The 11776-nt window shown below is 43.0% G+C and overlaps 1 protein-coding gene across 3 annotated transcripts in view; it reads left to right on the top strand.

Annotated features, from left to right (window-relative positions):
• Positions 1–90: 90 nt before the first annotated feature.
• Positions 91–11776, top strand: part of ELK1 (ETS transcription factor ELK1) — a 679088-nt gene continuing 667402 nt past the window's right edge. Inside the window, exons 1-3 of one of the 3 annotated variants that reach the window (XM_049767283.1) lie at positions 636–689; positions 819–970; positions 8013–8290. In XM_049767283.1, coding sequence (XP_049623240.1) covers positions 8081–8290 — 210 coding nt within the window. In that variant the 5' untranslated portion in view covers positions 636–689; positions 819–970; positions 8013–8080. Of the gene's footprint in view, positions 971–8012; positions 8291–11776 lie in introns of all 3 variants that reach the window. The other 2 variants (XM_049767285.1, XM_049767284.1) reach the window with 2 other exon arrangements.

The following is an 11776-nucleotide window of genomic DNA, read 5'->3' as shown; positions in this document are numbered from 1 at the left end:
TCGTTCCAGACAATGAGGTTTACCTCTGCCAAAACCCAGTGGTTCTTCGGGTACCATATCCCTCCACCCCATCCCCACCCCCCATCTATCTTTGTTCATCCAAGGCTGACTCCAGTTTCTCTGTAGTTCCAGCTTCTACCTATAGGCAGAGAGCCTGATCCTACCACTCTGCCTAGGCCCCTATTCTAGGTTGAGTCCAATTTCCACCAATCAATGCAGAGCCAGGTTCTGCCACTTGATAATTCTGACTCGACCCTGCCCTCTTGTAGGCTTTGGTTTCCGTCACTCTGCTTCTTCCGTGTCTGTCAGCTGTCCTGCCTTCCTACCTCTGTTCTAAATTTGTCTCTCCTCGCCAATCACCAGTTACCCTGCCCGCCTACACTCCCCTGGCCCGACCCCCCCCCCCCCGTGTAGCCGGCTGCTACGCCCACTTCTATAAAAGTCCCGCTTCCGCCGGGTAGCATGGCGTGCGGCCCCGCCCCGCTCGTATTTTTGACGGCTGTGTTTGGCAGCCACATCGGCCAATCGGCAGGAAGCAAGCCCAACCACCCCTCCTCCCGTAGGTTAGCCGTCTGCCATCAAGCCTCTTAAACGCCAATCTGTGGGAAACTGACTCCCCCAGGATGTTGTCAGGACTTCAACTCGCTGTCTTCCCTGAGCCAATCCGCGCAGAACACCGGTTACCATTGGTGAGCAAGCTGTTGTGCTCGCTAGCCCGTCACAGCCTCCCTCCGCGGAGTCGGCCCTCCTCCCCAGCCTGGAGCTTAGCCACTTCGGCCAATCACCTAGCAATAAAATAGTAGGCTCCGCCCTCCAAGGCCCACGTGAGCGCTGGGGAAAGGCAGGGGCGGCTTAGGTGCTGCTGCCGCCGCCACCGCCGCCTAGGAACCGGGGCCTGGGGGGCGGTGGGGCCGCGCATGGAGCCCCCGGCCCCCCAGAGCTGCCAATACTGCTGCTGCGCTTAGCACAGGTGAGTTGGGATCTCCGGGGTAGAAGGTCAGGTTTGTGACCCTACATATCCTTACCACCCCCGCTTGGGGGCTATGGCTCAGTCCGTATCCTAATGTTCAACACCCCACTATCATACTGGGCTTGGGGAATCTGTCAGTGCTTTGACCCCTGTCTTCGTCCCTTGTAGTGGATCTGGCTATGGCTTAAGCATCCCCTCCTGCTTTCTAATGGATCGACTTTTGAGCTTCTATTTTGCCCTACCCCACTCTCCATGGATTCGTCCGTAGTCTTGCTCACTTTTAGTTAGGGGAGTAGTCTCTGGCATTGTCCAACTCCTTGACAGTAGGTGTATCTGAATGTGTTTCTTCTGTTGCAACTTTCAGCCCCCCACCCCACCCCCGTCTGTGTCCTTGTTAGTCTTACCTGTTCCTTGTACTCATGGTGGTGGTGTCCCCTCCATTCCTCTTTTACAGTGAGTTAATCTGTGAATCTGTATTCCTGCTTCCTCCACTCCCCCTTACATTAATCCATGACTTTATCACATTTTACAAGTACTTTTATTCACATCCTCCTTGATACCAATTCATTGCCCTTGCTTTCCTCCCGGTATTTGTAAACTGCCACTCAGTTTTTGAGGTTATCCCTTTTTAATAAGGGTTCAGCTTTGTGCTTCGTGTTTACTCCGGTTTACTATTCCATCGCTTTGTGCCCCCTCTCCTTTTAACCTGTCTGTGTGATGGCTAATTTCTTCCCTCCACTGTTTGTGTGGGAGTCACTCAGTTTTTCTTTCCCCTTGCTCCCAGTTTATAAGATGAGCCTTAACACCATCACCACCCCTTGCCTTTGCATCGAATCTGTACTTTGACCCTCTGGTCCCCTCTAGTTTACACTCCTCACATGACCCCCTCCTTAGGGGCCTCCAGGAAGGTCAGTCTGTTTGCCTTGAGTTTTCCCTCTTTACCTTGAGGTGGACCAGACCAGTGTCTTCTCCATCACCACCCTTTGTACAAGAATCCAGATTTTTTAACACTAGAAAAGTGGTTTTGGGGCCGGGCGGGGCGCTGGAGGTAAGGTGCCTGCGCTAGCCTAGGACGGACCACGGTTCGATCCCCCGGCGTCCCATATGGTCCCCCAAGAAGCCAGGAGCAACTTCTGAGCGCATAGCCAGGAGTAACCCCTGAGCATCACAGGGTGTGGCCCAAAAACCAAAAAAAAAAAAAAAAAAAAAAAGAAAAGTGGTTTTCAATCTATTTATAGCTGGGGCAAGCAGTTGAAATACGCCCCACCTCTTACACTAAATAAATATATTTCTGGTAATGATGATGCTAGCAGGAAGTAACATTTCTTGAATACCTACTCTGTACCAGGCCAAGTGCTTTGTTTCAGTGGTCTTCAACCACTGGTTGAAAACCATTGGTCCATCATCATGGTTATAACTGCTGTCTATGGACCAGTCAGTCAGACAGGTTCCTCTCCACAGATGTCAAGAGGCTGAAAACCACAGATTTTGTATTGTTAAATTCATTTTATTCCCCAGGAGGAGATTGTGGCATAGTTTAAATATCTTAAAGGAAGCCCAGTAGCTACAAGATTTGGTGGTCTCTCAGAACACAGGGTGCTTTTTAGGCTCTCCTTTCTCATCTCTTCCCTGAACACAATAGACCAAACTCCTTACAAAATAAACTAGTTCCTTTCAGTAAGCTTTTGTGTTTGCTGTTCCCTTCTTTCTGCAAAGCTGCCTCCATTCTTCACCTGTCTCAGTATCCATCCACTCCCAGTTTAAGCAGCTCAGTGATCTTTGATAAGGGCTTGAACCACTTTCTGTACCTATTTCATTTGCAAAATAAACTAGGACTGTTGATGTAAATTTAAAAATCTCTGAGTTAATAATAAAAACAAGTAACCTCTGTAACCTTATTTCCTGCACTTTCCCACATTCACTTCCTTGGCCCTCAAATACACTGAGATAGGGTCAGCCTGCTTAAGGTTATTTTTCTACCTTGCCTTGGTTATTTTTCTACCCTAGATACTCATTCCCAGTCTCTATGGTTTCTTTCAGGGCTTTGTTCGAATATCTACCCCTTCCTAACCTGCATAATTAGAAGTGATCAGGCCCCTTTTCTGCTTTGTCTCTTTTACTTTTTTTGTCTCTCTATTTTTATCAGATACATAAATTCATCAATTTAGTCTCTGACTTAATCCCATTAGAATGGGTTCTATTGTGAAAGGTTTTTTGTTTGTTGTTTTTTGAGAAGCAAAATCATTTTATTGGAAGAAATTTACTTAGATGTGAGGGGAGAGAAAGGAGGAATACATGCTTATGCGAGAATATGGCTTGAAAAAGAAAGTCTTTAGCTTATTAACTGCTGGCTCTCTAGCACCTCAAACAATATCTAGTCTATAATAAGTGATCAGTAAGAATTGTTTAAAAGAGAGACCGGAGAGATAGTGCAGCAGGCATGGCTCTTGCCTTGTGCACTGCCAAACTGAGTTTGATCCCCTGGACCTCATAGGTCCATTGAGGCCCACCAGCAGTTAATAAGTATTTAAGAGCTAATGAAAAGGTTAGCTGGGACTGTTCATTCCACAAACACGGAGCAGCATGCACTTTTGTAAGTGCTGAGTATCTGGAGAGGAACAAAATAGGCAGCAATTCCTGCACCTATGGGGAAATATTTGCGGAAAGTGATGGAGACAGAGATAAATAAGATTAAATTTAGTGTTATGCCAGTTCTAAGGAGGAAAAATGAAGCAATGATGGTAAGAATAGAATATTGGGTTAGTTGAAATTATGTATACAGGGCAGCCTCACTTAGGTGACTGTTGAGCTATATTCTAAAAGAGGTCAGGCATAGCCATGCTGTTTTTTTAAGTCAAAGTGACAGCCAGTGCAAAGGCCCTGAGGCGGGCTTGTGCTAGATATATTCACAGAACAAAGAGGAGGCCAGTGGGGCTAGAGCAAGGTAGATGGAGAATTTGGAAATGAGGCCCATGGGGATAGGATCTAGATGATTCTGGCTATTGTGCTATAAAAGGTTGGTGTGGAGGGAGGACAGCATATTAGCTGAGAGCTGACATTTGTAGAATATCTACCATGTGCCAGAAGTATTCTTGCATGTTAATATTTAATGCTCACAGAATTGCTTAAGATGAGATGTATTTTGAGAGTAAAATGCCCCATTTTCTAGATGGGGAAACACATAGACAGCTTAAGTAACTTGCTCAAGGCAAATTGGCTTCAATAAAGCAGAGGAGAATAAGACCATCGATCCAGAGAGAGCAAATTTGCCAAGGTAGACAGGTCAGTCCACACACTGGATCAGAGGATGACTTCATATTGCCTGAGAGGTATGGGAACTGGATATTTAGTGTAATCAAGGGATCATCACATACAAAAAGTGGGGGAGGCACCCTGGCATAGAGAATAGCATGTGAATATCCTCAGAGGTGGGACCTGGAGGAATTCTGGTGTCCATTATGTAGCATACCAAATTAGTGCTTCCCTCAGAGCATGATGTTCCTCTCCTCAGCATACCCTACCAATAGATGCGGTCCTGCTTACTATTGGAGGTATCAAGTTTGTTCAGGGCCTGAGAATGAGCTCAATAGGCTGAGCACATGCTTTACATGGGAGCTCGAATTCCAGTTTTTGGAGGAATCTCCATATCGCTTTCCATAAAGGTTGAATTAGACGGCATTCCTACCAGCAGTGGATAAGAGTTCCTTTCTCTCCACAATCCCCGCCAACATTGTTTATTCTCATTCTTTGTGATGTGTGCCATTCTCTGTGGTGTGAGGTGGTATCTCATCGTTGTTTTGATTTGCATCTCCCTGATGATTAGTGATGTGGAGCACTTTTCCATGTGTCTTTTGGCCATCTGTATTTCTTCTTTGTCAAAGTGTCTGTTCATTTCTTCTCCCCATTTTTTAAATGGAAACGCATACCCTGCTCATGGATTGGCAGGATTAACATCATCAAAATGGCAATACTCCCCAAGGCATTATACAGATTTAATGCTATCCCTCTAAAGATACCCATGACATTCTTCAAAGAAGTGGATCAGGCACTTTTGAAATTCATTTGGAACAATAAACACCCTAGAATAGCTAAAGCAATCATTGGGAAAAAGAATATGGGAGGAATTACTTTCCCCAACTTTAAACTGTAATACAAAGCAATAGTTATCAAAACAGCATGGTATTGGAATAAGGACAGGCCCTCAGATCAGTGGAATAGGCTTGAATACTCAGAAAATGTTCCCCAGACATACAATCACCTAATTTTTGATAAAGGAGCAGGAAATCCTAAATGGAGCAGGGAAAGCCTCTTCAACAAGTGGTGTTGGCACAATTGGATAGCCACTTGCAAAAAATTGAACTTAGACCCGCAGCTAACATCATGTATGAAGGTAAAATCCAAATGGATTAAAGACCTCGCTATCATCTCCAAAACCATAAGATATATAGAACATAGGCAAAACACTCCAGGACATTACAGGCATCTTCAAGGAGGAAACTGCACTCTCCAAGCCAGTGAAAGCAGAGATTAACAGATGGGAATATATTAAGCTGAGAAGCTTCTGCACCTCAAAGGAAATAGTGCCCAGGATACAAGAGCCACCCACTGAGTGGGAGAAACTATTCACCCAATACCCATCAGATAAGGGGCTAAACTCCAAAATATACAAAGCACTGACAGAACTTAATGGTGAACTCTTTAAACCACAGAAATAAGCAGACCTTGAAAATAAGCTAAGTGAGAGGTTTTGGGTGTAGGATTTTCTGACCTGGACACACTTCATAGCTGTGTGGCTTGTGGAATTGCATAAAATTGTGTCTCTGCTTAGTGAACTTCAGAACAGCTCAGACATAAAAATGGACAGTACATTTCTTTATAGATTAATCAAAAAGAAACCAAGCTCTAATAGAAGAGGGGTTCTTTGGAACCTTCTGATTTCTAGTACCACATTTTTTTTTTGGTTTTTGGGCTACACCCATTTGCCGCTCAGGGGTTGCTCCTGGCTATGCGCTCAGAAATCGCCCCTGGCTTGGGGGACCATATGGGACACTGGGGGATCGAACCACGGTCCGTCTTACGCTAGCGCTTGCAAGGCAGACACCTTACCTCTAGCGCCACTTTCCCAGCCCCGAGTACCACATTCTTAACCCAACACTTCCACGCTATGGATGGTTGACTGATATGTGGTCATTCTTTTAAGAAATGGGAAGCTCATATTTATTTCACTCTCAGCAGAGAACAGTGTTGAGGGATGGAGATGGGAGAAGGTCCTTTTCTCCTTGGAATATGCCAAGAGAATAATCCCCTGTAAAGGGTAGTTTGACTTAATGTTTTAAAGAATTAGAACCTGCCTGACACTCACAGCTGTGGAACCTGTAAATGCTATATAGCATTTCTGTGCCTCATATTCCCTCTCTGCAAAATTAGTTGTAATAAGAGTACCAACAACTTTTAAGGAGAGAGGAGCTAGGCGGAACCTGTAAAGGTAATAGTCTAGCACGACAGTCTAGAACTCTTGGAGCAGAATGTTTACAAATCACAATTTTTTCAGGAAAATAACAAAGTTCACAGGCAAGATGTTACATAACACCATTAATGGGTTCTGTAATTAGCCACATTTAGATTTCTTCTGTGAAATGTAAGAAAAGTCACAAAATGTAGGAATAGTCATAATAAATGGGGATCGATCAAAACCAGAAGGGACCTTTCATTTCAAATCAGTTTTTGCTGTCCATGGGTCTACAGGGAAGCTTCTGAGTTTTAGAGTTTTTAGGATTTTGAAATTACAAGTTAAGGGCTTAGGAACAAATCAGAAACTAATTTATTAAGAACTTGTCATATCTCAAACCAAGTGTATTTAATTTGTCCAATCTCATTACAAATTAGGTGGAATTACTGTTACCCCTGTTTTATAGATGGGAATTTTGAGGCACCAGGAAGTTTAAGAATGTGCCTATGGGCCATATTTCCAGTGAGAAGCATATGCTGGATTTTAGTGATTCCAACCTGGCAGTCTGACTTTTAAGTCAGACTGTCTCCACAAACTATGTTGATTTGAGCTGTAACAATGCCTGGGAAGAATAAGCACACAGTGAGCTACTTATTATTCTTATCTAGAAGGAAAATATGCAAGATGGTAACAGGTCTGAAAAGCTTGAATGGTAAAGGGCAGGTATTTGGTTGCAGGAATGGTTCACAAATTGTGGCCCATAAGCTGGGGTATGAACTATTAGGACGGCTTCTAGGCAGAGGAATGGAGTCCCATACAAAGTTAATGCATGTTTTCTTAAATATTCCTGTGCTTAAATTGAAGTCACCTGAATTATCCAGAATAATCTCCTTATTTGGGTTCACCAGCAAAGTTACTTTTTTTTTTTTTTTAGTTTTTGGGTCACACCCGGCGATGCTCAGGGATTACTCCTGGCTGTCTGCTCAGAAATAGCTCCTGGCAGGCACGGGGGACCATTTGGGACACAGGGATTCGAACCAACCACCTTTGGTCCTGGATCGGCTGCTTGCAAGGCAAACGCTGGTGTGCTATCTCTCCGGACCCCAAAGTTACTTTTCCCATTTAATCTAATACACTTACAGGTTTCATAGGCTATAGAGATAATATAGCAGGTAGGATGCTTGCCTTGCACACAGCAGACCTAGGTTGAATCCCTGGCACCACGTATGGCCCCTCCAAGCCCACCCGGAGCAATACCTGAATGCAAAGCTAGAAACAAGCCTGAGCACTGCTGGGTGAGACCCCAAAACAAACAGGTTCCAGAGATTAGGGCATGAAGGTATAGATATTTTTGCAGGGATGGGTGTTTTATTCAGCTTGCCACATGTGATCTTTCTGTACCCTAGCACACAGAAGAAATACAATTACATCTCCCTAGGATCCCCAGTAGGGGGCATCCAGAGCTGAAGAACATAGGGTTGGATATCAGGATGTTTAAGGAATGATGGTGGAGGGGCTGGGTGGTTGGCAGGGAGAAGCAAGAGACCAAAAAGAATCTATCCTGCTAACCACTACCCATTCCAATGTCTGCAGCCGCTTGGTTCTAAGCCATTTGCCCTCCAGGTGCCCCTGGAATGGCGTGACTGCTCCCTCCGCCAGCAATGGACCCCTCTGTGACGCTGTGGCAGTTTCTGCTGCAGCTGCTGAGAGAGCAAGGCAATGGCCATATTATCTCTTGGACTTCACGTGATGGTGGAGAATTCAAGCTAGTGGATGCTGAGGAGGTGGCCCGTCTGTGGGGGCTGCGTAAGAACAAGACCAACATGAATTATGACAAGCTCAGTCGGGCCTTACGCTACTACTATGACAAGGTAAGATGTCAGAGGCCACTGTCTCATCTTGTTTGTATCATAGTTTTGGGAATGATATTAAATTTTATTATTTATCCCTTTAGTCATGTTCTAATATTCTCATACCAATTGTTGCCTTCACCCAACAATTATCACAAATAATTTTCCAGTCTTTCTGAGTTTTTTGGAGGGGCTACATCCAGCTGTACTCAGTTCTTTTTTTATATTCATTTTATATAATTATTTATTTTATGTAAAGAACATGCATCACATAGTTGACATGGTTGAACATCATACATTTGTTTCCAGATAAATAAGAGCAAAGTTATTTTTAAAAAGAATAAAAAAGAAAATGGAAGAGAAGAAAGAAAAAAATTTTTTTCTAGGTTATACCTTCTTTTAGGAATTTATTTTTTTTAATTTTTTATTTTTAATTATGAGAACAATGATGCAAAGAGGACAAGGTAAAGTTACAGTGAAAGAACAATCGCCCATAAACAGAGTTCTCAGAAGAAATCCCCTTGCTGATGCCTAAATATTGAACTTACAGTCAAAAAAACATTAAGAAAAATAAGGCAGAACCCATGTACAATTACTTTGTCCACAAGTCCCCAGATTGTAGTACATTATAACATTTCTTAGCAGTACACAAAGCAACCTAAAGTCATGAGATTTATGTGACTCCTTAACTTTGAAGGCATAATATTTTTATATATTCATGCACATACATATTAGTTTAAGTTAACATCAAGTTTAAGAGGTTGTTTTTTAAGGGTTAGTCAAAAGGGCACAGTAAAAACGGTGTTAGAGTGGCAAATATTGTTTGCATAGGCCCACCAAAATATGGGGGTCATAGAAAGGAATAGCCTTGGTCTAAATACAAGGAGACCACTACCCCTGAAGTTTCCTGGCATAAGACCAACTCTAGGCTCCAGGCAAACTAGTTTATTCAATCCAAGTCATTGTCTGCAGTGCCAATACAGTTTTATTTTTCACGCAGTCCTATTGTTGGCATCAGGTTTCTGTATTAAAGATCCTTGAATCTGCACATCCTACATTGAAGTCAGGCTGGTGTGGAGTATCCTTTAGTTTCATCTGACAATTAAGGGGCAATACAGCAAGCCCTGTCCAGTAAGCAGGTCATTGTTCTTGTTAAGTCTTCTCAGTGTTAAGGGGAGTCTCTTTTGAGTAGATCAATGTCAGAGCAGCTGTAGGGTCTTCCCTGGTAGAGGATTGCCTCCAGGTGATGTTATAGTCAACCTTGGATGTTTTGTAAATGTCTTCTCTAGATCAGGGATGAATGGAGAATGCCCATTCTTCTGAGGCCTGTGCCAGGTCTTTATGTCAATGTTCAGGATATAAGGTCCCATTGCACTACAAGATTTGTGTGTTCCCATCTCTATTAGATAAGAACTTACTGGTATGCATAGTATTTTCCCGTTTTAGTGTGCCTAAGCAAACAAGAAATAAAGCCACGTGATGTTATCTGAGTATATGGGGCGTAAGAACACGTCTAACAATACCCATGACTGGGTTCAAACATAAGCATTAAACTGAGGGATTCTTTCACACCAAATTCCATATTGAGCAGTTCACAAAGAGAAGATAAAAAAGGGGGATCGTCACTGTATAAGAAAATATTCAGTAAAAATTATAGCCGTCAAAGAAAACACCCATAAAATGTTGAAAAGACATATGTGTCCTTTTTATGCCTTTTGGAATAGTTGGGTGGGTGTTAACTCCAGGGCACCACTTAGGTCTGTGACTTAGGACTCTACAGTACTTAAGTTAGAAAGGGTAAATGAGTAATGATGATAGGGGTTAAGGAAGTTAAAGAGAAAAATGATCTTTTGTAGGGGTGTGCAAAAGGGCAGAGTACAAAATAGATATTCTGCATACATAAAAACATAATTCAATGATAGTGAGTACTATTAATGTATCTTGTGCCCCCGTGCGATTCTGAAAATATAGACTGGAAAAAGATTACCAGTGACTGCCTCAAGAAGCTGGGAGGCTAGAAGTTCGGAGCCCTACCCAGACCCTCCCTAAGGAGCTGAATGGATAATGGGGGAAAGCCTAGGGTATCTTCAAGCTCCACCAAGGAGCCCAACTCACCGGCTTGCCCAGGCATGTGGCCCGGGGAAGCCCTGGAGATCTGGAGCAAGGTGGCAGAGGGGTGCTGGGGTTACCCAAGTCCCACACCCCCCCTAGGCCTGGTTAAGGAGGCCTCCGGCGTGATGGAGGCCTTCCGAACCCCATACTGCTAGACTTCCAGCTCCCAGGAAGGAGAGAGATACTTCAAGAAGCCGGGAGGCCAGAATGTACTCAGTTCTTACTCATAGCTCTTCACTCAGGAATCATTCTTGGAGGGTTCAGAAGGGCTATATGGGTTGCTGGGGATCAAACCTGGGTCAGCCACAAGCAAGACAAATGCCCTATTTGTTCTACTCTCTCTGACCCTAAATCTGTTTTGACTAAACAACTCCCTCACAGCAATATTAGTACAGATGTCCATTCTCTGAGATTCCCCAAAATCATGCAGAATGATTGTTACTCTGTTCCATTGCACCATGAACACTTCATTTTCCTTTTTTTTTTTGATTTTTGGATCACACTGAGTAGTGCTCAGGCTTACTCCTAGCTCTGTCCTCAGGAATTCCTTCTAGTGAGGCTTGGAGGACCATATGAAATGCCCAGAATCAAATTTGGGTCAGCTACTTGCAAAGAAAGCTCCCTATCTGTTGTACTCTCTGCAGCTCCAATATTTCATTTTCTTGCATTATACCTATAGCCCAAAGTTTTATAAAGCACAGTTAATATTGATAATAATAATAATAGTGAACCATATTAATGGTTCTTATTGCCCTAGAGCCCCTGGACCTGTCCTCATCCAGTTATCTTATCATCTGGCTCTAGTTCTAGAATGTGAATTCCAAGAGATCCTACAATCCAAACTTCCATAACAGTATTATAGAAACATTTTCTTACCATTTCCTATGGTACCTTGAATATTTTAATATCAATTAACACATTAATATTAATATATAATAATATTATAGTATATTTATTATATTATATTAATATTTTGTGTAGTTTTTGGGTCACACCCTGCAGTGCTCAGGGGATACTCCTGGCTCCATGCTCAGAAATTGCTCCTGGCAGTCACGGGGGACCATATGGATGCCGGGATTCGAAGTGATGACCTTCTGCATGAAAGGCAAACACCTTACCTCCATGCTATCTCTCTGGCCCCATATTTTATATTAATATATTTTAATATCAATTATTTGCTTATTCCTTTAGCTAAAATCTCCAAAACATTTTCTAAAACACATTCCAGCACCAGACCACATCATCTAAACACTGGTCCATCTAATATTTGTCAGTCAATTATCTATTCATAGAACAAAAATCTTATTTTTTTTTCATTTTATCAGTTTGTGGCCCAATTTCCACACTGATATTAATAAAAAGCAATTTCATTTTTTTCTAAGAACACAAAGCCAT

Source organism: Suncus etruscus, chromosome X (assembly GCF_024139225.1).
Source record: "Suncus etruscus isolate mSunEtr1 chromosome X, mSunEtr1.pri.cur, whole genome shotgun sequence".
In the NCBI taxonomy this organism is placed as follows: domain Eukaryota; kingdom Metazoa; phylum Chordata; class Mammalia; order Eulipotyphla; family Soricidae; genus Suncus; species Suncus etruscus.
Note: the sequence above shows the minus strand (reverse complement) of the source record. Positions and strands in the feature narration are given on the sequence as shown.